Below are 24,635 nucleotides of genomic sequence, written 5' to 3' on the forward strand. Positions count from 1 at the left end.
GTAGGATGCGATACAGCACTCGTCTTTGCAGTAATTTACGACTTCTTTCACGCACCCGCAGATCATCTTGTAATTATTGACTAGACTGAACAACACAGTAGCGAAGTGAAATCAGTTTACTAGATTAAAATTATCAGAAGTAATGTATGGCAAATGTAATGCATTATTGGGATTTAAAAGGATGAGTTTTAATGTCTGAATAAAAATTTGCACTTATACACATCACATCATAGCATAACATTTCGGGTTACAAATCATTTGACCTAGTATGGCTGCAAGTTGCTCTAGTTCATAAGCGACATCAACATTCAGTTATCAGTGATAGAGTTAATTTCTGAATGAATTTAGCAGCTATAAAATCCCTTCCCCCTTCAGAATTATAAGCTACATCACAATAAAAGTTATTATGCAAACAGTTCCACACATCATTGTGGGAGAAAAGAAACGTGATGACGACCAGACGAGAGTTTTGTACAACCATAGAAAATACGGATACAACAATCACAACTGTGAAGTCCATATGTGAAAGGAGAAATGCAAACCATATGCGGGTTTTCCACTGTATCAGCAAATATTGCACATTAAAATAAGTTAGCGAAGCTATTGAAGAAACGTACATGCCGTGTTCAACGTCTTAAAATCCTTTAGGATGTATGACAACGAACGTAAAAAATTTACAGCAAGTGTGCCCTAACACCATTAACTGGGGATGTCTTAGAGTCGATCGGATATGTTTTTCGCTGGCGTTCCGTTGACACTGTAGGAGAATACCGCCCTTGCGGGCAGACGTGTGGCGTCTGCGGAAGCTAAAAGCGGGTACGCCCGCATGCGCGAGTGCCGCTGTTTTTCGCGACGACGGCGGCGATGGCAGCGCCGCGGCGGTCGGACGCCGTACTGCGCGGCGCGGCAGACGTGAGATGGGCGAGCGGCCTTCAGTGTGGGCGCAGCGCCAGAGCGGTGCGGACCGTGATCATGGTGAGGTGATAGGTGCGGCATGGAGACAGCGGCGATGCTCAGGTCGCTGTTAGGATCCCCCCATCACTCGCCCTCCGCCGGCAGCGAGGGCGGCTCTGGGTCCGGCGTGACGGCCGCGCAGGTCGTGGAGCTGCCCGCTGCCGCGGGGGCCAGACTTTCGTTGCTCGACTCCTGCCACCGCAAGATCCGTCTGCTGGGCGGCGGGCCCGTCGCCTTCCTCGGAGGACTCGTCGCGTGAGTACCGTTGCGACATGTGTCTCATCGTCTTACGCCGAGCTTCGAGGATATATGACACTTGACATTCACCTCGATCGTTTGGTACTGTCTTGTCTTTTGCAAAGAGGAAGAAAAAGAGATTAAACATTACAAACATCCTGCATACATTTGCCAATTTCCTATATTTCGGTGGGAGTGTGAAAGGGTCTTGCGATTGTCTTGTAATAACAGACAACCAAAAAAACAAGAGTGCCAGGCTATAGTGATTTGTGTTGGTGTTTGTAAAAGTTGCTTACATTTATTTTTATGAACTACATTATCTGGAAAAGCTAAATTCACTGTGTCACGTAATGGCAAAGAAAGACTTAAGTGATACACAGAGATGGCAATTGAAATTAATTCCGTTACTGCATTCGTTCAGTCGTATGTAGTTGTAATTAAAGAAAGCAATTTCCTAATTCATTCTCTCTCTCTCTCTCTCTCTCTGTGTGTGTGTGTGTGTGTGTGTGTGTGTGTGTGTGTGTGTGTTTAAGATTCAGATCATTTGGTAAAACAGTCACTAAATGTGAGGAGGGATGAAATATTTCAGTTTGTTTTTACTTCAGCCATGGGCTATTAATTTGCTCTTTTGGTTAACAAACATTGGGGTATGTAACTAATAACCACCGCCATTGTAACCACATTGAGGTAGCGTGCAGCCGTGTGAAGATTAATACTGGTATTATGTTATAAGTAATTGATAAAAGAAACAACGTAGGTTATGTCCTTTTTTTAGTTCATCCATGCTCGCTCTGTAGTTCTTAATTTTGGTAAAAAATACAAAGGTAGGCAAACAGTAACCGATTGCTATTAAACGAATATGTACTCAGTAAGAGTAGATCGATGGCACAGTGTTTGGTTTCCTGAGCGCTGAAGCAGTTCAAACAACGCGCAGCGTGGAAGCCGCTCCTGTGGATCTGACGAACTGTGTGTGATGTGTACGGCGAGCTGGAAGCTGTTCCCCCGCACATGTTTCGGCAAGACGAAGGGGGGGGAGACACTTTGGAGAGGCGGCCCTCGAGTCCAGTGCTTGACCCGAATCGATTGCCACTTTGTATGAGGCGCGCCGTGTAGCACCGCGGGTCACGCCACACGTCACGGGATTCGTACGCAGCTGCCGCCTCAGCTGAGATAACGCCTGGCGCAATCTGCGGGAAAGTGAGCTCTGCCGCGTCGGGACTGGACCGCGCCGGGCCGACTGTAGCCGAGCCGCCCCGAGCCCACTTTTTGTTTATTGTCGTCCAATGAGGTCGCACCGGCAGCTCTGACGTCACTCCAACGAGCGAGTCGAGGCGAACGTTGGCCGCGAGCGCGCGCGCCAGCCAGCCTGGTTTCTTCGTTTTCCTTTGCTTCCTGGTGGCGAGTGACTCACTGTGCGCCGAGACCCGCACAGCTGACCGCGCTCCGCTGTTGCCAACTCGGGGAAACGTTTCGCTAATCGTCCGGTTCGTCTTGCCGGCCCTGCGGCGTGGCAGTCTCGTCCTTACGCAAGATATGCGACTTGCTTGTTTTCTCTTTTAACCTTCTGCGTCGCACGCGCGCGTCAGCCTTTTAGCTTCGGAACGAAAATACGACTCGTAACGAAAATACGACTCGTCTTGCCCATAGCGAGGAGAGTGCGTTGCAGAGGTGTTAGTTGCTTCCTTAGCCCAGTGTTAACAGCTACATCACTGCGAAAACTCGTGCTAGTAGTTTATGGCAGGAATGAGTGTCGTCCGATAAACCAGTGGTTTACATGACGTCACATAGCTGCGTAGACCCGGGCGGTTTGTATTCGTATCCCCCCTCCCCAGTATGTTATAGCCTGCCTGAAGTGTCTTGTCAGCTTCCCATGACAGGATAGGTGGTGCAAACTTGGATGTACCTAATTTTTACCATATTCCCGCAGCAAGAGATCGACGATAGTACTGTTTTATGTAAATAGGCAACGTTAATTCACGATATCCGTGGTCCGAATAAAACCAGCAGGTTCAATATGTCAGAGGTTTCCTGGCGTGCTTCTAAGCCGTGTACACGTCTAAAGGAAAATAGCTCGCATGATTTACGAGGAAGTGTTTATTGTTAGAGGAAACACTATGTTAAAATATTGATTCGTGAATCTGGCCGGACATGGAAATGCAGTTTCTAAGTTAAATTGTTGTGCAAAATTCCATCAAACAATAAAGTAGCGTTACCATTACGAAATATCTTTCGTTAACTGTCATATGAACGTCACGGAAGTTCACATTGGGCATGTATCTTGCCACTGCTGCACGTTCTCTTTGTTTCGGCACAAATGGCAGATGATTGCTTACTTATTTATATACAGCAGAATGAATTTTTCACTTTGCATGTCGTCGTTCCCGCTAACACATTGTCCAGTTTGTTCCTTAAGTGTATTAGTGTTAAGTATAGTAGTGATTTGGAAGAGAGAGCATGCGAGGTGAGTTTAGCGACTTTGACGCATTCGATGTTTGTAGAAGGCACAATAAAGGGAGTTATCTCTTTGTCACCTTCGGAAAGTGCCATTTCGTTTTTTCATTGTATACTCTCTTCCTGTAATAGTATTTTGTCAAAATATGTAATCCTGCTTCCTTCAGTACGAATCGCAAACTGCCAATTCATCGTTTGATTATGCAGAGAAGGCTTTGACAGCCAGTGTTTACATTCATTGTGTGAGTCATCTAGAGGTTTCTTTCCCCTAACGATTCTTTTTATATCCACTGATGATTATTACGACGCGCAACGTTAGGCACAGAAGCAGGTCTTAGGCCCTTGTGTAATGCCCGTATAGTTAAAAGTCAACAAGGACTTGGTTTGGTTTTCATAATTTGACGTGGCTATTGTGTCACACCATACTCAGTTATCATCACTCTGATTTCCACTTCTCCGTATACATTTTTTTCGTTGTTGTCTGAAATGACCAGTGCGTTTACTCGAATTTAGAATTAATTTTTTTTGTCATAATTGGCGACACATTCTCCAATGTTCGCAGCGTTGTGTTTTGTATCGCTATCATTACTTCATGCCCTGTCAGTCAGGAAAAATGGCCCGAACCGGTTGCTTGGGACAGGGTCGTGAGATAGATATATTTTAAGCTGGACATCATTGTCCACAACATGTTAAACGGGAAGGCTGTATCGGTTATGAAATAGTAATGTGTGTAAAGTAATTTTTATTACAAAATAATTCTAATTGGTTAGTAAATTGGTATAAACTTATTCTTGCCCACCGGCTCAAGAATCTGTCATCTTATTGCTTCCTGAAACCTGCTGCTTGTTTCAGATTCGTTGATTCAACTGTCCTCAGCCTTAAATCTTCACGGCTTTCATAAAATCATGATAATGATGATGTTTACTCGCTTTCATTTTTCTCTTATTGAACACACTTTTTCAGTTGCTCCTGATATTTGTACACTAGATTTAAGAACTCATCGTTACTGCGCTGGACGTAACGTCAAGAACAGAAAAGTTTCTTCGACCACGGTCATACAACTTGAAGACTCGTTAGCAACTATGACATCCGGTCGTGAAAGGCTTAATTGTGTGATCATGAGAGTACAGTACTTTTTACTATACATCATTGAATGTTCTCGGAAAAAATAATTATTAAGACACAAAGGAATTACAGGCGTTGGCTGCAAGTGGGCATTTATTTAAATCGAGGGAGAAAGGTGAAAATTCGTGACGAACCAGGATTCGAACTCGGTTCTCCTGCTTATGAGGCAAATGACTAAGCCAACCGGATAAAGTAATCATTGCAACCACACGGACTACCCTAGCAAGCTTCAGCTTCCCGACAGACCCAACTTCTCAACTTATCCACACACTACTAATGTAGTGACCCTTTCCCATTATCCTCATTACTCGCAGCATTTCGCCGATTCCTGTAAGAGTTCGATCGGTTTTCCATACAGGTTTAAATTTACAATCTAATGTACTTCTTGGAACAGAATATTTCTACCTCACTTGCCTGGTTGTCATTCCAGGATGCTTGAGTTGTTCTGCTGCAGTTTCTTTCATGTAATATTCATTCCATTTATGACCTTACATCTTTGCCTGTTAAAGCACAAATCGTGAAAATTAGTTATACTGTTTATTTTGTCCGGGTACTCTTCTTGTTCCGCCATACTTCACATAGCAGTGGCGCGACAGGTGCTTCCACTTATCGCACGGTTTAGAAGTAGCTCTTGTCCGATACTACCCGACTTTCTGCTATAAGTGTCTGTATAATTGCCAGTGAGAAAATTGAGACCGCGTCAACTGATCTTCTTAGACATTCGCTGCCGCTCATAGAGGCCGTGAATTCCGGATGAAAGGTGTATCGTCCCGAGTGGTTGGTTGATCCAGGCTGTTTCCTCCAGCCGGAGCTGGTGCTTCGCGAGCGGCCAGATATTTGTAGCCATGCGGGAACGCTCCTGCCCTCTTAATTGACGATGCCGTCGGAGCCACCAGCCGGCACATTAGCCGGTCGCTAGCTCTAATTAAATTTCTCTATCCCCCTCTCTCGTACGTCAATTCATGGAGGAAACTGGCGCAAATCCCAGGCACTGGCGACAGGACAGAGGATCGAAAAATAGCCTCACCCAACAGGACAGGTAAGCGATAATACAGTATTTATAGCTTTGTACTCGGTAACTGTCAAGGTAAATTACTATAATTTGCTTTGCAACAGTATTATGTGACTTGGAAATACATTCACTTCATCAAGTAGTCCCTTATTGGGGGATATTCGAGCTAATTATTCTTCTAAAGCAAGCACATATTGTTTTTAGACTGTTTCTGGAGGTAACTGACGTGCCACCGAGTATTGTTGGAAGCAAAATAACACGTTCTGAGATTCAGTGGCAGTTTACTAATATTTGAAACTACCTACATGGGAACAGTGAACGTAATAGGTCTGCAGTTGCTTTTTTTTATTTTATTTTTTATTTTTTTTTTTACAAGCTATCTTTAGAAATGCTATAACCCATCTTCAGTTAAATTTGCTGCTTGTGTTGCGCGATCTTGTATTGTTAATCCGATCCGTGTATAGCGAAAGCCGTTGACAGTGTAAGATACAGATGAAATTTGCTTTGGTAATCAGCTGATCAACGGCGTCACCTTGAAGCACCGTTTCGACAAGTAGCCTAGTCATCGTCTTTATGCTCGAAGAGGGGCAATAAACTTCTCTAAATATTACTTCAGTTCGACGCCGTCAATAGGATTATAACACAAGATATCACCAGTAATGTCCGCCCAGTCCTTAGTAATTGTTCTTGCCATTGCGCGTTAATGGATATCATTTATTACCGGGGACACCTCGTACAGAACACTAAGTCTTGTGTGTCAGGTTTCCAGTTTTAACACTAGATTCCTGAATCAGAATCGGAAGGATGTTGTTTGTCCTTAGTAATTCACTCAGGCAAATTCCATTTTTTTCCCTTTGAAAATGACGTTTCTTGTCGTAGGAGCCGTCACACGATAGCGTTCTGATTCATTTCGCGTAAAGGCGTAGACGATGCACTTTTGGACATGCAGTGCCTAACTCAAGACGGCTGTGTTATTCCTCATCGACTGATTTACTGGCGTGTTGCACCCATCCTAGTTACAATGCTTTTTGTATGCTGTAGCTACGGATTAGTGTCAGTTTGTTAAGCGAATCCAAAGGTACAGTTAATTAGGCGAATTGAAAGGTCCGGTATTAGATTCTCAGTAGAATTTTCACACTAACCGCTTCTTTTACCTCTGGCAGTGATTTTTGTAGGAATATATTTGCAGCTTTGCATTGTTTTTTGGAGTCAACGTTAAATAGAGGTCACCACTGCATAGCAATTGTCGGGGCGACAGGGTTTGCTGCCAGGGAAGATAACATTTCCATTATTATTATTATTATTATTATTATTTGTAGTTAGAAATACAGTCCTTGACCCTGATTTGCATTACAGGCCCTCAGTGTGGAAAACTCAATCTCTTACTTTTTTTCATCATTGGAATAAATCTCGAGAGTAGTGAAGTATACTTTAATGTAGTAATCACATCATTGTTTTTTTCTTTCTTTTTTTGTTAAACTAGAGCGTAGAGGAGCGCGATTTATCATCAGACGGTATTAATTTAACTCCCACTTGAAGATGTGAAGGCTAATTTGGATTTAACCACCGTTTCTGATGTATCTTACATTTTAATGCCGATTTCCGCTAGGGTTCCAGCCAGTAGTAGTTATTCACACACCTTTGACCCAATAGAGATTAAAAGAATTTATGATGAGATAGTTATTCAGGTAGTTAAGGAATACGTAAGTTTGTGACGAGGACTGGAATTTGATAGTAGGAAAATGAAGACAAAAATGGTAGAATAATATGGACTGGGGGAAAGGAGAGAGGGAACCGCTTGATAGAATTCTGCAAAGAGCATAATTTAATCATTGCTAACACTTGTTTAAAAATCTTGTAAGAAGCTGTATATGTGGAGTAGACCCGGAGACACTGGAAAGTTTTAGATTTATTATGTACTGGTAATACAGAGATTCCAGAATCAGATTTTATAAACTGTACGGTATTTCCAAGCGCAGATGTGGATGATCACAATTTCTTGCTTACGAACTGTATATTTAAACTGAAGAAATCCCGAATAGGTAGGAAATTAAAAGATGGGACCAGGAGAAGTTGGAAGAACCAGAGTTTGCATTAAGCAACGATTGAGTAAGGGGCGGAGAAGAAATACTGTAGAAGGCGAGTGGGTAGCTTTGAGACGTGAAATAGTGAAGGCAGCAGATGACCAAATAGGTAAAAGACACAGAGTGTTGTAGAAATCTGTGTATATCACACGTGATACTGAATTTAAGAAGAAAATACAAAAATCAAGCACGCAAAAGAGAATATAAAGGTCTAAAAGAGGGGTTGACAAAACGTGCATAATGACTAAGCAGAACTGGTTAGAGGACAGATGCAAAGCTGTGTAATGTGGAAGCATGTAAAACTAGGAGAAAGATAGATACTGCCTATAGCAAGATTAAACTGTTACGAGAAAGGAGAAGCTGCTGTATGCATATTAAGAGCACAGATGGAAAACCTGTACCAGGCAAATGAGGGATAGCTGAAAGGAGGAGGAACATTTACAGGGACTGTACAACCAAAATCAACATGAAGGCAATATTATAGAAAAGAAAGAGGAAGTAGATGAAAATGAGATGGGATCTGTGATACTGTGGAAGAATTGGACAGAGCATTGTAAGACGTAAGGCGAACAAAGACCCTTGAGCGGACGACATTCCGTCAGAGCTACTGAGACTGAGAGAGCCATCCGTGACAAAACTATTCCACCTGGTGTCCAAAACCTATGAGACAGGCGAAATACCCTCAGACTTCAAGAAGAATATAATAATTCAATTCCAAGGAAACGGTCCCAGAAGGTGGGGGAATTACCGAACTAACAATGTAATAGGTCATGGGTGCAAAATACTAAGATGAATTCTTTACAGAAGAATGGAAAACTGATAGAAACTGACCTCGGCCAATATCAGTTTGGATTCCGGAGAAATGTAGGAACACGCGAAACAATACTGACCCTACGACTTCTCATAGAACGTACATTAAGGAAAGGCAAACCTAAGTTTGTAACATATGTAGACGTAGAGTAAGCGTTCGACAATGTTGGCTGGAATACTATCGTTCAAATTCCAAAGGTGGCAGGCGTAAAATATAGGGAGTGAAAGGCCATTTACAACTTGTACAGAAACCAGACGGCAGTTATACGAGGGGCATAAAAGGAAACTAGTGGTTGAGAAGGGAGTGATACAGGGTTGTAGCCTGTCCCCGATGTTATTCAATCTGCACATTGAACAAGCAGTAAAGGAGCCCAAAGAAAAATTTGGAGTAGGAATTAAAGTCCAGGGAGAAGAAAGAAAAACTTCGATGTTTGCAGAGGACATTGTAATTCTGCCAAGAGATAGCAAAGGACTTGGAAGAACAGTTAAACGGAGTGGACAGTGTCTTGAAATGAGGATATAAGATGGACATGAACAAAAACAAATTATGACAACGGAAATTAAATCGAACGATGATGAGGGAATTAGGATAGTTTCGCTATTTGGGCAGCAATAAAAGCGAATATTAATTCAAGTGTTAGAAAGCCTCTTTCTGCTGGTATTTATATGAAGTACAGCATTGTACCGATGAGAAACGTGAGCGATAAGCAATTCAGTTAAGAGAAGAACAGAAGCTTTCGAAATGTGGTGCTACAGTATAATTCCGAATATTAGATGGGTTGATCGCATAACACTTACGGAGTTGCTGAATAGAATTGGGGAGAAAAGGAATTTGTGGTACAATTTGACTAAAATAAGGGATCGGTTGATAGGATACACTCTGAGAAATCAGGGAATCATTAATTTAATATTGGAGGGAAGAGTAGGGGAAAATTGTAGACACCCGAAGAGTTGAAGACATTAAGTAGTTCAAATGTGGATAATAGGTTGCAGTAGTTACTAGGAGATAAAGGGGCTTTCACAGGGTAGAGTAGCATGGAGAGCTGCATCAAACAAGTCTATGGACTAAAGACGTCGACGACGACGACCACCACCACCACCACCACCACCACCACCACCACCAACTACTACAACAGCAACTGACATCCCCCTATTCCAGTGATAGTAGCAGTGAAGCATTGTGTACCCAAACATTTTATGACGAGTATATTGCTTGCTCATATAGAGGAAGAGTGATTGAATACCGATACGTTTGCTGGACTGCCCTCTTGTCAAATTTCACTACCACTTACCGTGGTAATTCACCGTGCTTTTAAGAGAAGTGCTTTTTAAGTTTCGCCAGAGATGCTTCGTGCTTTGCCGTAGAATAAGATTCTTTAATAAATTCAGCGTAATAATGGGCAGAGACTTTACAAGAATGCCTTTATCGCATTAGTGTTGCCTTTTTTATATGCAAGCGATGTGCATGAGTCAATTTTTTTTTCTTAGGTTCTTGTTCTCTTTCCAATCCCCTTGAAATTGCAGTATCTCGGGCGATGCAGTTGTGTCTACGCTAGCCTAGCTGTTTAGAGGAGCAACAGTGAGCACTCTAGTGACACACACACACACACACACACACACACACACACACACACACACGTACGTATGTTCGTTCTCTCTCTATCTATCTATCTATCTATCTATCTGTCTCTCTTTCGCCCTGCCACCGAGTTTTTTTTTTTCCTTAACGTGACCCCTGCTTTGACTTCATTACACGGCGTAGATGAGAGAAGCTTTAAAAAATTGTAATCCTCCGTAATTACTCCATAGTTCTGCGACCACTAAAGATTTTCACTGCATTGATGTGATGAAACTACCTCGTGGAAACGTAGAGGACGTGTTAGTTGGGAAAATGTGATGAGGGCATTGGCAAGAAAGAAACATCATTTTGCGTTATTCACATAGTGGACTAAACAGTACAACGTTGAACAAACTGTGGGTTCACGTCGAGAGTCTGTGCTAGAATTGCTAGGGTGGAGTTAATCAATAATATCGATAAGGAGATAAGGGAAATGAAAACCGTCACGAGAATTGCCGAAGTGACAGTGGAAGTAAAGAAAATTCTATAAGAATGACGGGAGTACGCTTTATCAGTAAATGATTCGTCTGTTTTCTTGTTTAGCACTGAAGTTATGAGAAAACTGTAGAACGACTTTGAATGAGAGCACCTCACTTCTATGGTATTTAATGGTATCAGTGATAACATGTGGTAAGCTTATTCGAGCGAGAAGTAATAGTAGTATATGATTGGGCGAATGACGCAGATTTGTGCACATAATTTAGAGAGATTATTTTGGGTGGACGCTGAGAGAATTATCGAAGTGTATCATTTTAATCAACCAATAAATATAGTGGCATTGGAATTCGTGAGAGATGTAATCATATGAGACCAAACGTTAGGTGACTTTTTCCTGGGACCTAACTTTTTACTTTGCTTTTTTCACTTTTCGTTCTCGGAAAGAATTAGCTTTTAAAACGTGTTGCGCATCCATTTCGGCTGTTAAGGTTACACTTCAAATCTCTCTCTCTCTCTCTCTCTCTCTCTCTCTCTCTCTCTCAGCAGATAAGTTTTTCGTTCTTGTATATACTGTTTCCCGCCAGACACAACTTCTAGAAACGAATTCTTATCATTTACTAGGTTGGCCACACAAAGCTCAGTGTCCTTTGGCCTCCCCAATCAGCCTTCTCCAACTTCTTCCGTCCAAGTATTCTTCTCCAGCTAGTCCCATCGTACTCATATCCTCTCTGATCCCATCAGTCACCGAGCGAGGTGGCGCAGTGGTTAGCACACTGGTCTCGCATTCGGGGGTACGACGGTTCAATCCCGCGTCCGGCCATCCTGATTTAGGTTTTCCTTGATTTCCCTAAATCTCTTCAGGCGAATGTGTAAAAATTGGACTGTGTAAAAACTGGGACTGTAGAAACTGGGACTTTGTACGGGCGCTGATGACCACGCAATTGAGCGCCCCACAAACCAAACATCATCGAACCACCTGCCTGGTGTTCTGGTCTTCTCTTCGCTTTGCGTGCCCATACCACTTGGGACTCCTCTCTTTGATCACAACCACAATGTCCAGCGATTTGTACGACTCTTGCATTTTGCAGATTTTACCTTTTCTCCAGTCGTCTCCACTCTTCACTGGTCCAAAAAGCTTTCTTAGAACCGCATTTTCAAATGTCAGGATTTTTCTGTCTTTTGTGTCACAGTCGAAGTCTGTGCTCGTATAGGACGATGCGTACTTTTACTGTCCTGTAGATCCTAATATCCGTCGATCTCTATAGAAGTCGCAACTTCAGCAGCTTTCCGAGTGCAAGCCTTGACCTATTTCCGCCTTGAATTTTTGCCATCATTTCCTGATCTATCTCATTCCTTTCTCTGAGTGCTACCCCAATACATTTGAACTCTTTTTACCCTTTCATAGATTTTACCACCCACATCTAAAAGTCTGTCATTCCTAATACTTAAAATTATGATCGAGGTTGACTTATATTTTCTATGTCAGACTAAGGCCCTTGTCATTTATTTTGTTTCCAAAATAGCAAGTCGCAGCGTCTCATTTCCTGATCTTATCACGTAAGAATGACAGTTTCATTTGACTACATTCCATTTCCCTTGGTTAACATTTTTCGATGTCGACCTTACAACCTTTTTGAAGACATACCCATTCCAGTCAACTGCTCTTCCAAGTACTTTCCCGTCTCTGACAAAATTATATCACCAGGAAACTTCAAAGTACGTGCTTATTCTCTCTGTACTTTAATTCCCTTTGCAATTCTCCCCTTGACTTCCGTCACAGCTTACTCAGTGTGAATACGTATTGAATAATATCAGCAATAGGCCACAAATCTGCCTCACTTCATTTTCAGCTGTTGATTCCCTTTTACGTAGTTCTGTACAATTCGAACCACAGGCTGGTTTCTGTACGAGTTGAGGTAACCTTTCGTTCCCTGTATTTTGTCCCCTATAACTTCAAAATTTCAAAGAATGTATTACAGTCACTATACTGAAACTTTCTCTAAAGCTAACGAATGCTATGTTTGTCTTTCTCAGTCTATTAATATATGTCGTAGGCTTCGTATTGCGTCATGTGTTGCTACATTTATCGGAATCCGAATTGACTTCTATAAGTTGCGCAGTTAATTTGCAGGTAATTAGTTTTACGGAAGTAGGAGTATAAAGACAGCATGTTGAGAAATACAGAATAGGAAAGTCGCACAGATCAGTCGAAGGAAGTACGTCTTGCATATGACATTGGACTGGTTGTATCTACATCCATAATCTGCAAACGACTGTGAAGTGCACGGCAAGGGGTATTTCCCATTGTACCAGTTATTACGGCGTCTTCCGCTTCCGTTCATGCGTGGGGCGTGGTAAGGATGATTGCTTGAACGCGTCTTACATGCTGTAATTAATCTTAAGATCCCTACGAATGCGATAAGTAAGGAGTCGTTATATATTCCTAGATTGATCACTTAAAGCTGATTCTGGGAACTGTGTTACTAGTCTTAACGGGGTAGCTTTTCGTCTACCTTCACGCGTTTGCCATTTCAGTTTTTTCAGCTCTCAGAGACTCTCTTATGCGTGAGCTTTAGTTGTGATCATTTGTACTGCCCTTCTTGGTCCACGTTCAGTATCCCGTGTTAGTTCTGTTTAAGGGTCCCTTGCACTTGACCAATATTCTAGGTTAGCTCGCACGAGTGTTTTGTTTGCAATCTTTTTTTCGGACAGACTGCATTTCTTTAGTATTTCTAAGAGTGAAACGAAATCTGCCACCTACTTTACCTACTACTGAGCCTATGTGATTGTTCCATTTCATATCCGGACAATTTGTTGTCATAAGACAATATTTTTTCGTTATGTGAAGGGCACGATTCAACATTTCCGAACGTATAACTATTTTTTGTTGAGCTTCATTCAGAGACTAATTCGTTTTAGAAAACTTCGTTACCAGGGAAAAGTCTGAGGTTAAAATGAATTTCTTTTATTTCCGTCAGTTATCACAAAACATTTGGTCTTAGACTATCGATTTCGATCAGCAATGATCGTCTCAGACTTGCGGCGAAACGTGGGAAATGAAATACAGCTAGTGAACTGATTACGTCTTAGAACAATAAATGGTGCCATAACGAAAAATTATTAGCTAGATGGATATGGAAACATGGGCTTAAAATATGACGAAGCATGCCTATTTTACAACGTGTTCCACATGGCTTTACTATTTTAGGATATGTTATAAAGTAGGTATGCGTCCTCATATTTTAAGCGCATGTTTTCATATCCGTGACAGTAATAATGATTCGTTATTGCACAATTTATTGTTCTAAGACGTAACCGGTTCATTAGTTGTATTTCATTTCCAATGTTTTGTTGCAGATCTGAAGATGGTCACTGCTGAGCAAAACCTGTAGTCAAAGGACCAAAATAAAAGAATGTCACCCTACACTTCCTGAATCACTGTTTTAATTCCACGACCATGTCGCAACTTTGATGTCTGAGGTTACTACTGATTACGTCTGCAAAGTCAACGTACTACAAGCTGCCATTGAGCGGCACAGTGCTGTTGGTGCACTGTACCCTAGCGACAACCCGATCACAAGTTTAGCTTGATACCTCATACGATGGTGCTTTGATGATAGGTCTGTGTGGTGAAGGTAGCCTGTATTGAAGACAACCATTTCTTCCTTAACATTCACTCCACGTTTACTTAATCCAGTGTGACATTTGTCAAAAAGCCGCTGCTTTAGTTTGTTAGTATAACACGCGCAAATTGTGATATTATGTCCGAGTTTCTCTGACGCCTGTGTTCCTGTCTGTACGCGTGGCGTGCTGAGAGCGGAGAGGGCGCCTCGTCAGACAGTGACGAGTCGCAGCGAGCGAAAAATGCCCCATAGGAGGCAATCAGGACGAGGTGTTTCCCGGCGGTAAGAGCGCAGCTTTAAGAGGGTTGCGAGCGCACAGTTCTAAGTATAGCGCCATTGTTCGCGCCAGCACAGAGCTTTGCTGCGACTGGCGACGTTTCGACACGCCGGCCCCCGTCTGCCAGCCATCGGCACCCACTGCCTCTGCCGGACACCCGGCGCAACTGCTGCTGCTGCACTCGCGAGTCAGCCGGCACCGCGCCACCTAGACGGAAACTGCAATTATTGTGCAAATGAGGCGACACAGATAAACTAGATACACTTCCTTATGTCTTGTAATGCGCAGATGTCTTTAGAATGCACAGATACACTACTGGCCATTAAAATTGCTGCACCACGAAGACGACGTGCTACAGACGCGAAATTTAACCGACAGGAAGAAGATGCTGTGATATGCAGATGATTAGCTTTCCAGAGCATTCGCACAAGGTTGGCGCCGGTGGCGACACCTACAACGTGCTGACATGAGGAAAGTTTCCAACCGATTTCTCACACACAAGCAGCAGTTGACCGGCGTTGCCTAGTGAAACGTTGTTGTGATGCCTCGTGTAAGGAGGAGAAATGCGTACCATCACGTTTCCGACTTTGATAAAGGTCGGATTGTAGCCTATCGCGATTGCAGTTTATCGTATCGCGACATTGCTGCTCGCGTTGGTCGAGATCCAATGACTGTTAGCAGAATATGGAATCGATGGGTTCAGGAGGGTAATAGGAACTCCGTGCTGGATCCCAACGGCCTCGTATCACTAACAGTCGAGATGACAGGCATCTGTAACGGATCGTGCAGCCACGTCGCGATCCCTGAGTCAACAGATGGGGACGTTTGCAAGACAACAACCATTTGCACGAACAGTTCGACGACGTTTGGAGTAGCATGGACTATCAGCTCGGAGACCATGGCTGCGGTTACCCTTGACGCTGCATCACAGACAGGAGCGCCTGCGATGGTGCACTCAACGACGAACGTGGGTGCACGAATGGCAAAACGTCATTTTTTCGGATGAATCCAGGTTCTGTTTACAGCATCATGATGGTCGCATCCGTGTTTGGCGACATCGCGGTGAACGCACTTTGGAAGCGTGTATTCGTCATCGCCATACTGGCGTATCACCCGGCGTGATGGTATGGGGTGCCATTGGTTACACGTCTTTGTCACCTCTTGTTCGCATTGACGGCACTTTAAACAATGGACGTTTCATTTCAGATGTGTTACGACCCGTGGCTCTACCCTTCATTCGATCCCTGAGAAACCCTACTTTTCAGCAGGATAATGCGCGAGCGCATGTTGCAGGTCCTGTACGGGACTTTCTGGATACAGAAAATGTTCGACTGCTGCCCTGGCCAGCATATTCTCCAGATCTCTTACCAATTGAAAACGTCTGGTCAGTGGTGGCCGAGCAACTGGCTCGCCACAATACGCCAGTCACTACTCTTGATGAACTGTGGTATCGTGTTGAAGCTACATGGGCAGCTGTACCTGTACACGCCATCCAAGCTCTGTTTGACTCAGTGGCCAAGCGAATCTAGGCCATTATTATGGCCAGAGGTGGTTATTCTGGGTATTGATTTCTCAGAATATATGCACCCAAATTGCGTGAAAATGTAATCACAAGTCAGTTCTAATATAATATATTTGCCCAATGAATACCCGTTTATCATCTGCATTTCTTCTTAGTGTAGCAATTTTGATGGCCAGTAGTGTACTTCTCACAATAATTCTCTCCGGCCGGCCGGGGTGGCCGAACGGTTCTAGGCGCTACAGCCTGGAACCGCATGACCGCTACAGACGCAGGTTCGAATCCTGCTTCGGGCATGGATGTGTGTGATGTCCTTAGGTTAGTTAGGTTTATGTAGTTCTAAGTTCTAGGGGACTGATGACCTCAGAAGTTAAGTCCCATAGTACTCAGAGCCATTTGAGCCATTCTTTCGGTAGTGAATCCAGCCAGACGTGCACCGCGGTTTTCACCTCCTTTCCTTGTCGCTTCTGAAATGCTTGCCACCCAGCACTTCTCAGAGACTGCCGAACACACACACGGGGCCTTGCGTGGTGAGTAAGGTGGGTGTTAGAAGTGCAGATTTCATAACCTTTGTTGTTGCTAACGGTTTTATGGGCGATATGGGGACGAGCATTGTCGTGTTGCTGCAAAACATCTACTGGCCTCACCGTGTGCTCCTCATCGTCGGATGAATTAATTTTTGTAGCAGATTTCAGTCTGAATTGCTGGTCACTGTTAAACCACTTTCCTTGGAACGCTCCACAATTGCCCCTTTTGCATTCCAAAATACAGCGAGCATCACTTTTCCTGTCGGTGGTTGAGGGTGAAAATTTCCTGGGTGTGGTGAAGTGCTGTGGTGTCTTTCCATCTCGATGTTTTCGTTGCAGATTGGAAGTATTTCGCCCAGGTTTCATCTGTTTACGTCCAGAAATTTGTTACTTTCGACATAGAAACGACGCAGAAGTTTCTCACGGGCGTTGGCGCGACGTTCTCTCACTTACGCAGTCGGCTGACGTGGTATCCATTTTGCATCTTGCGGACATTTTATTGAATAGCAGCACATAATTGACTGAACCAACACAAACACCCAAAATAATGGTTGTTTCATTTGTAATAATTCCTGTTTTCCTTCACGAGCTCTTCCACGGCTGCAGTGCACGTTCGTCATTACGCAGTGTCGTTGGCCCGGGAGCGGAGCGTCTTCCACAGGTGTATACGCCTCTTTTAAACATCCTCCACCACTCGTACACTTGATGTACGCATGCGAATCACCGTACTACCGTACTGTGCTTTCATTCACAGGTTTATCAGCTTCGCTTTAAAAAAATGTTGGATGGCTACTCCAACGCGGTGCCGGTCGACAATGGTGCGGCCACCTGTTGCCAGTTGTCGAAACACAAGCATAATTTCTGCCAAATACAAAATCGACCTTATCACGTTGAGGAATTGTATTGTATTTTTTAATTATACTCTCGTGTAAAAGGCAAATTAAAACAATTACCTGCGTCAGTTACGTTTATTTCCTCTCAAGACGCCTTTCGAGAACTTGCACCCTCTTAAGCAGGTGCATCAGTGCTTTACATGAATGTTTCTTTTTCTGGATTCAGGCGGTTATCTGCTTTATGCAATTATAAGTTATTGTGTCCCTTGTTGTTACAATGCGGTACTGAAGATACCCTGCAAATTGTCGTATACACATATTTGCTCATCGAATTTCACATATAAATACAAAACATATTAGAGATTCTATAGGCGTGTGCTTTGTAAATGACTGCGCGTTGCTAGCTTATATTGCAAATCAGATATATAGAAAGATCTAAAGATTTAAACACATGCATTACTGTTCTCTATACCTATGCTACACAATATTAGCTAGTAATGCTCTTTGACTTGCAAGGTGCTGTGTTTCTATACCTGTATGATAAGGTTAATAAGATTAAATATGGACCATTCCCGGAACACCTATTTCGGCTATGTACTCCTATATTTGAATAACGTCAGAAATATCAAGGAGGCATTCCCATATTCCTACTCTCTCTCATCAACAGTAATATACCGCATCCAATGTCCGTTAAGTCTCACTTACGTAGAGCCAATACAAAAACTTAAATTATAATCAGTTTCTTGTCTTCTGGAAACATCACGATTTAGTTGTCGATGCTATCCCAAAACGGACATGAAGGATTAATTATAGCTAAATTTGCAGATACTAATTTACAGTGTATCTATTACCTCATTGAATTGGCTAAATGGTTTATAACAGAGGTTAAATAAATAAATTAATAACAATAATAGTAATATAGTAAATTATTATTATTATTATTATTATTATTATTATTCCTTTACGATCTTTGGACTGGTTTAGTGTTGTTATATATATATATATATATATATATATATATATATATATATGATGTTCAGTGGTTCGGATTCGTGTATGCTACGATCTGCAGGGGGTTTTTCTCCAAAACATTCTGTAAGCAGTTTCGCTATCGTTTACAAAGTATGCCTTCGGTGCCATATTATGATAAAGTGCCACATAACTAAAATGTAGCGAAATGACGCATAATGCAGTCAAGTGGCTACGTACAGGAAAATAAAGTCATATAAACTAATGATCCACTTTAATATGAGGTCGTAACCGTATAGGTGAACACGTTCACTTTTTACTTTTAGTTTGGAGCCAGCTTTATGACAAGACCTTCTTTAGGAATTATTTTTAACATATTTTATTTATCTTTATCGTTCATCACTATCTGTTTTCAGCATCTTTGGATTGTACGTGGAAAAAAGACAGCGTCCACAAATTGCACTTCTCGCTTCGTGTAAAGTGTCAATTGGCAAAAGTCTTAATTGCTTCAAAATGGCTTACTTTACACTTGTGTATACTAATTGCCTTGTCTGAAATAATATGATACGTGTAATCAAAAACTGTTGAGGAGGCTTTCGTGGCCACTTGTTGACGAAGGCTCTCGTATCAGGATCTTCGGCAGACGTTTGTTTATGTTATTTCTGATGTTTCCCTTGCACGTGCGGCTGGCAGTCTCAAAAATTCTCTCTCCGTTGTTGCTTGCTACCTGGAGTCGAGCCCGTCGCCCGAGATTATATGTACTTCCTGCACTAACGTCCGCTGAGGAATTTTCCTGGTCATTATTGCTTTATGATGTAACTCCTACGTTGTTACTTGCAACACGGGAATCCGAGATCAGCTTATTTAGTGCAGTAAAAGGATTGTGTTAACTACGAAAGAGGTTACGTGTGGAATAGTATTGCGATTCGGGATTTCTTTTGATGCGTGGAGAAAAGGTAGTCCAAATTCCATGCAACTAGTTAAGGTAGGTAATGAGAATTCAGAAAAGATTTTATGTATGTAGGGGAGCGAAAACACTTTGTCACATAGTCGATCAATGGTACGGAGACAACTGGAACCTTTTGGGAAATATAGAACCATTGCAGTGGCATACTACATTTGCCTATGTCTCCATTTTGTTATGAATGTTAAATGCAAATACTAATTAATATATCATTCCTCCATTTTAGAGTTGTCCAGTGCTGCCATCTTTGATAGCGAATTATACACGGATGTGCAAAACTGAAGGACGAAAGTAGCTTTCGGAAGACGTGTCACTGCCAAATAACATTGCTCGATGGGACTCGGACCAGACATAGAAAGAGCTTCTGCAGTACTTGTGTAGTACAGAAGATATTGAAAGAAATACGCGAAGAGACGACCAGGAATGACACTTTCATTCGAAGACAATAATTATACAGCAGTCAGCGCAATTCAAGGATTTTACAAAAGCCGGGAAATGGTTCCTAATAGGGTGTATGTGGTCACCACGGCGGAGCATACTTTGCAAGGTGTTAAGGAGTTGTGGTAGCGCGTTCCAATCCTGCGCAAGCGCGGTTGGCGACCGCCTAACGAATTCCACACGTGCTCTATGGGGACCTCCTCCCAAAATATGGAAAGCGAAGAGCTTGTAATAGAGGAGATTTGTTTCACGGTATCGAAGATGAAACAGTGTTCATAGCTCTAATGGTATGCGTGTTAGAGCCCATGTTTACTAGACTTTTTTGCTTCGAATGATAGTTCCTGAACATTGACCATTCCTTCTAGAGCACCGTGTATTTATAACGTGTTACCGCGGACGCTGATGTTCTCACTGTAGTACACTCATGCTCATGAATTAAGGATAATTGCAGAATGACACAACGTGGCACTACACAGAACTGGCGCTAATAGCATAGGCACATAGGGAACACACACATACGACACAGACCTGTAAGTCCACGGAATTGGTGATAAGTTAAGAAAACCGTCCTGAAACACATGTGCTAGAAAACCCCACTGTTTCCTGCGCATGACATCAATATGGGTTATGATCACCATGCACACGTACACCGGCCGCACAACGGATTGAAATAATCTGGATCAGGGGGTCGAGCAGCTGCTGGGATATAGCCTCTCATTCTTGCACCAGTGCCTGTCTGTGCCCCTGAAGTGTCCTAGTGGTTTGAAGGCGTGCAGCGATACTTCGACCGAGAGCATCCCAGACGTGCTCGATGGGATTTAGTTCTGGAGAATAGGCAGGCCTCTCCATTCGCCTGATATCTTCTGTTTCAAGGTGCTCCTCCACGATGGCAGCTCGGTGGGGCCGTGCGTTATCATCGATCAGGGGGAAGGTGGGACCCACTGCACCCCTGAAAAGGCGGACATACTGGTGCAAAATGACGTCCCGATACACCTGACCTGTTACAGTTCCTCTGTCAAAGACATGCGGGGGTGTACGTGCACCAATCATAATCCCACCCTACACCATCAAACCACGACCTCCATACAGGTCCTTTTCAAGGACATTAAAGGGTTGGTATCTGGTTCCTGGTTCACGCCAGATGAAAACCCGGCAAGAGTCGCTGTTCAGACTATCCCTGGACTCGTCCGTGAACATAACCTGGGACCACTGTTCCTATGACCGTGTACTGTGTTCTTGACACCAGGTTTTACAGGCTCTCCTGTGACCAGGGGTCAGCGGAATGCACCTTGCAGGTTTCCGAGCCAATAAACCATGTCTGTTCAGTCGTCTGTAGACTGCGTGTCTGGAGAAAATTGTTCCAGTGGCTGCGGTAAGGTCCCGAGCAAAGCTACCTGCAGTACTCCGTGAACGTCTGCGGACACTGATGTTGAGATATCGGTCTTCTTGTGGTGTTGTACACTGTGGACGTCCCGTACTGTAGCGCCTGGACACGTTTCGTGTCTGCTGGAATCGTTGCCATAATCTAGAGATCACACTTTGTAGCACACGGAGGGCCCGTGCTACGACCTGTTGTGTTTGACCAACCTCCTGTCGCCCTAGTATTCTACCCCTCCTAACGTCATCACTATGTGTTCTTTGAGCCATTTTCAACACACAGTCACAATTAGCACGTCTGAAAACGTCTACACACTTACCCGCTGCGCCGTACTCTGACATGCACCAACACACTTCTGCGTATGTGGACTGCTGCCAGCGCCACCGTGCGACGACCGCAGGTCAAATGCACCCCATGGTCATATCCCGAGGTGATTTGAACCCGCAAACCGCCCACCGAAGCGTTGTTTCACCATAAATCAGCATTACCCTTAATGTATGAGCATGGGTGTAGTATAATAGTCAGAGAGGAAAATAGTCCGATAGGAAAAAGCCAGTAATGATGAAAGAACAACTTCGGTACCAGTCTGGAAATGAGAACTTGTTTAAACGGTTCAGCGGTTTATCAGCATTCGTTCGTGTGAATATGGACACTTGCAGTTGTTAAGATAGGATATTGCAGTGCCTGTGGTGTTCCAAATTACGACGCAGTTTTCCTACGGACGTGCATGCTTGTCCGATGGTACAGGCATTGCGGTGACTACAGCCGTTATGAACTATATGAAATTAATTCACCGTTGCGGAGAAGCATTAGCTGTATAATAGAAAGACGACAATGAAAATTTGTACCGGCCCGGGATTCGATCCCGGATTTCCCACTGGCGGTCGCCTTACAATTAGCTTATCCGAGCACAAGTCACGGCCAGACCCAAACTTCCCTATGTAGTCAACCATGCATCTACAACCCTTACTCGTACATCCACTACGTGTATTCCCTGCAGAGGAGATACTTTTACGTGAAAGTCCTGTGCCCCGTGTCGGCGGATAAGTATGATATTTCAGTGACGGTTTTATTCCAAATTATGATGCAACGTTCCTTCTGAAATGCTTGCGGTATTTTCATTGTCGTCATTCCACTATATAGCTCAAAGTTGTACATATTCGTAACTGCGAATTAATTTCATGTTTTGCAATTGTTAGTGTTTGACGGAGGCTCTTTCTTATCTTTGCTTCTTTCGCCACGATATTTCGACACTTATTAACAAGAGTTCCTTTAATAAGCTACTGCGTAGAATGTAACGGCCCACACCAGGCTTTGGGAACCAGATTAAGTCAAATTGGTACGAGAAAATGTTTTCGAGAACGATGCGAACATGGCTGAAGATAGCATAAATGAAAGGGAAAAACACAACATTGGTATTCTGAATAAAGTCTGCCTGCAGATGTATTTGTTTGTTTGTTTTTTACCTCGAACCATGGTTTCATACATTTAGTACCTTTTTTCTCGGATAGTTACCTAAGAAATAACAATTTTAATACGACAAATAATAATAAACCCCCCAGGGGGTCCACAACTCTTTTGTGGATACGTGCGTGGCGAGCACGGGGCCCCGAGCCATTGCAGCCTTCTTTCTCTCCAGGGCTGCATTTCCTTTCCCTTCCCATCCTTTCCCCTCCTTGCTCCTTTCCCATCGCCCTCTCCTCTCCCTCTCTTGGTGTCCCTGCTTATGTTGGCCCCGCTATCCTCCTGGTTCTGTTGGTTTTCCAATTCGGCTTTGTTGCATAATCGTCTCCTCCTTTTGGCATTCCTTCGTCCCCCTCTGGGGTTTGACCTCCATTCCAAAATTTCTCCTCCGTAGTGTGAGCCATTTGGGGAAGAGCACCTTACCTAGTGTCTCCGACGTGCGCCCTCCTAGTACATTCCACCTTTTCTTTCACGTCGTTGTCTGATACTAGGGTGCATAGCCAGCACGGTAGCCAGCCCGTGTGGTGGGGTCGCTATGTACCCTTTTGGTTGAGCCCCCTGAACACACAGGGATCACACTTCTGATAACTGAGCTGTGACCTCCTCATGCATGCCTTGAAGTGGTTGCTCGTCATCCTGGAGCATCGGAACTCCCGGCAATGGCCGCCGTGCCAGACGGCCCTTGCTGTGGCTGGGTGGCGCCCGTGAGGAGAGCCCCTGATCGGAGTGGGTGGTATCAGGGCGGACGCTATGCAAATGAAATGCATACGGGTCCAGAACTCTGGCCGTTCTTCTGCGGCCGTCTCTCTGCGTGGAACTGATTCCTCAAGTGCTGCTTCTCTTGCCCCTTCGGCCTTACCTTCCATGGCTACCCGCTGGGAAGAGGGTCAGGCCTGTCGTCTAGGGGCAAAACCTTTTCCCCGTTATCTGGTTTGCACCAGGACTGATGGAGATACTTTCACCAGTGTCAAACCTTTATTCTTTGTGGAACACATTGAAGACAAGTTTGGCGAAGTGGACTCCCTGAGCAAGATGCGGTCGGGTTCGTTGCTGATAAAAACTACTTCAGCTGCCCAATCTGCGGCCCTTCGTGCCTGTACCCATCTTGGCACAATTCCTGTGTCCATTACACCCCACCAGTCTCTAAATATGGTACAAGGTGTGATTTTTCATAGGGACCTCATCCTTCAAACTGATGAGGAACTCCGAGACAATCTCGGACGGCGGGGTGTTCACTTTGTTCGGCGTGTTCAGAAGGGTCCTAAAGACAATCGTATTGATACTGGTGCCTTTATCCTGGCCTTTGAAGGGGATACCCTTCCTGAGAAAGTTAAGATTATGGTCTATCGCTGTGATGTGAAGCCGTACATCCCACCTCCTATGAGGTGTTTTAAGTGCTTGCGGTTGCTTGCGGTTTGGTCACATGTCTTCCGCTGTTCCCAGGCCCGTCTCTGTGGTGACTGTGGACGTCCACTCCATGAGGGGAGTCCCTGTGTTCCCCCTCCTGTATGTATAAATTGTCATGGTAGTCATTCTCCACGTTCACCAGATTGCCCAGTATATAAGAAGGAAAAAAAGATACAGGAGTATAAGTCCCTCGATCGTTTAACCTACACAGAGGCCCGTAAGAAATATGCAAGACTTCACCCTGTGTCCATGACATCTAGTTACGCCTTGGTTTCATCTTCACCCCTTCCTCCCCCTTCCTTACCCCCATCCCGGACCCCTCTCCTCCCCCCCTCCCCTGCGGCTCCTATACCTTCTCCTATGGGCGCTGCTCCCCCTCCCCAGCCGGAGAAGTGTCCCACTCCTTCGGCGTCTGCCGGTCAAGGGCGCCTCTCCCGGGATGCCCCTTCCCGGCACCTTCCAGGCCAAAGGTCTGCTGCCGCGCGACGATCGCGAGAGCCGCTGTCT

General features: G+C 44.0%; 1 protein-coding gene across 4 annotated transcripts in view; it reads left to right on the forward strand.

Moving 5' to 3' along the window:
- The window catches only part of LOC126473377 (MOB kinase activator-like 2), a 528,601-nt gene that overhangs the window by 231,001 nt on the left and 272,965 nt on the right, over positions 1 to 24,635 (forward strand). For 2 of the 4 annotated variants that reach the window (XM_050100387.1, XM_050100384.1), the window contains exon 1: positions 955 to 1,209. The exons of the other annotated variants lie outside the window; for them this stretch is intronic. In XM_050100387.1, coding sequence (XP_049956344.1) covers positions 995 to 1,209 — 215 coding nt within the window. In that variant the 5' untranslated portion in view covers positions 955 to 994. Of the gene's footprint in view, positions 1 to 954; positions 1,210 to 24,635 lie in introns of those variants that run through there. 4 annotated transcript variants of the gene reach the window in all.

The sequence above is a fragment of the Schistocerca serialis genome, chromosome 4, assembly GCF_023864345.2.
Source record: "Schistocerca serialis cubense isolate TAMUIC-IGC-003099 chromosome 4, iqSchSeri2.2, whole genome shotgun sequence".
Taxonomy (NCBI): Eukaryota; Metazoa; Arthropoda; class Insecta; order Orthoptera; family Acrididae; genus Schistocerca; species Schistocerca serialis.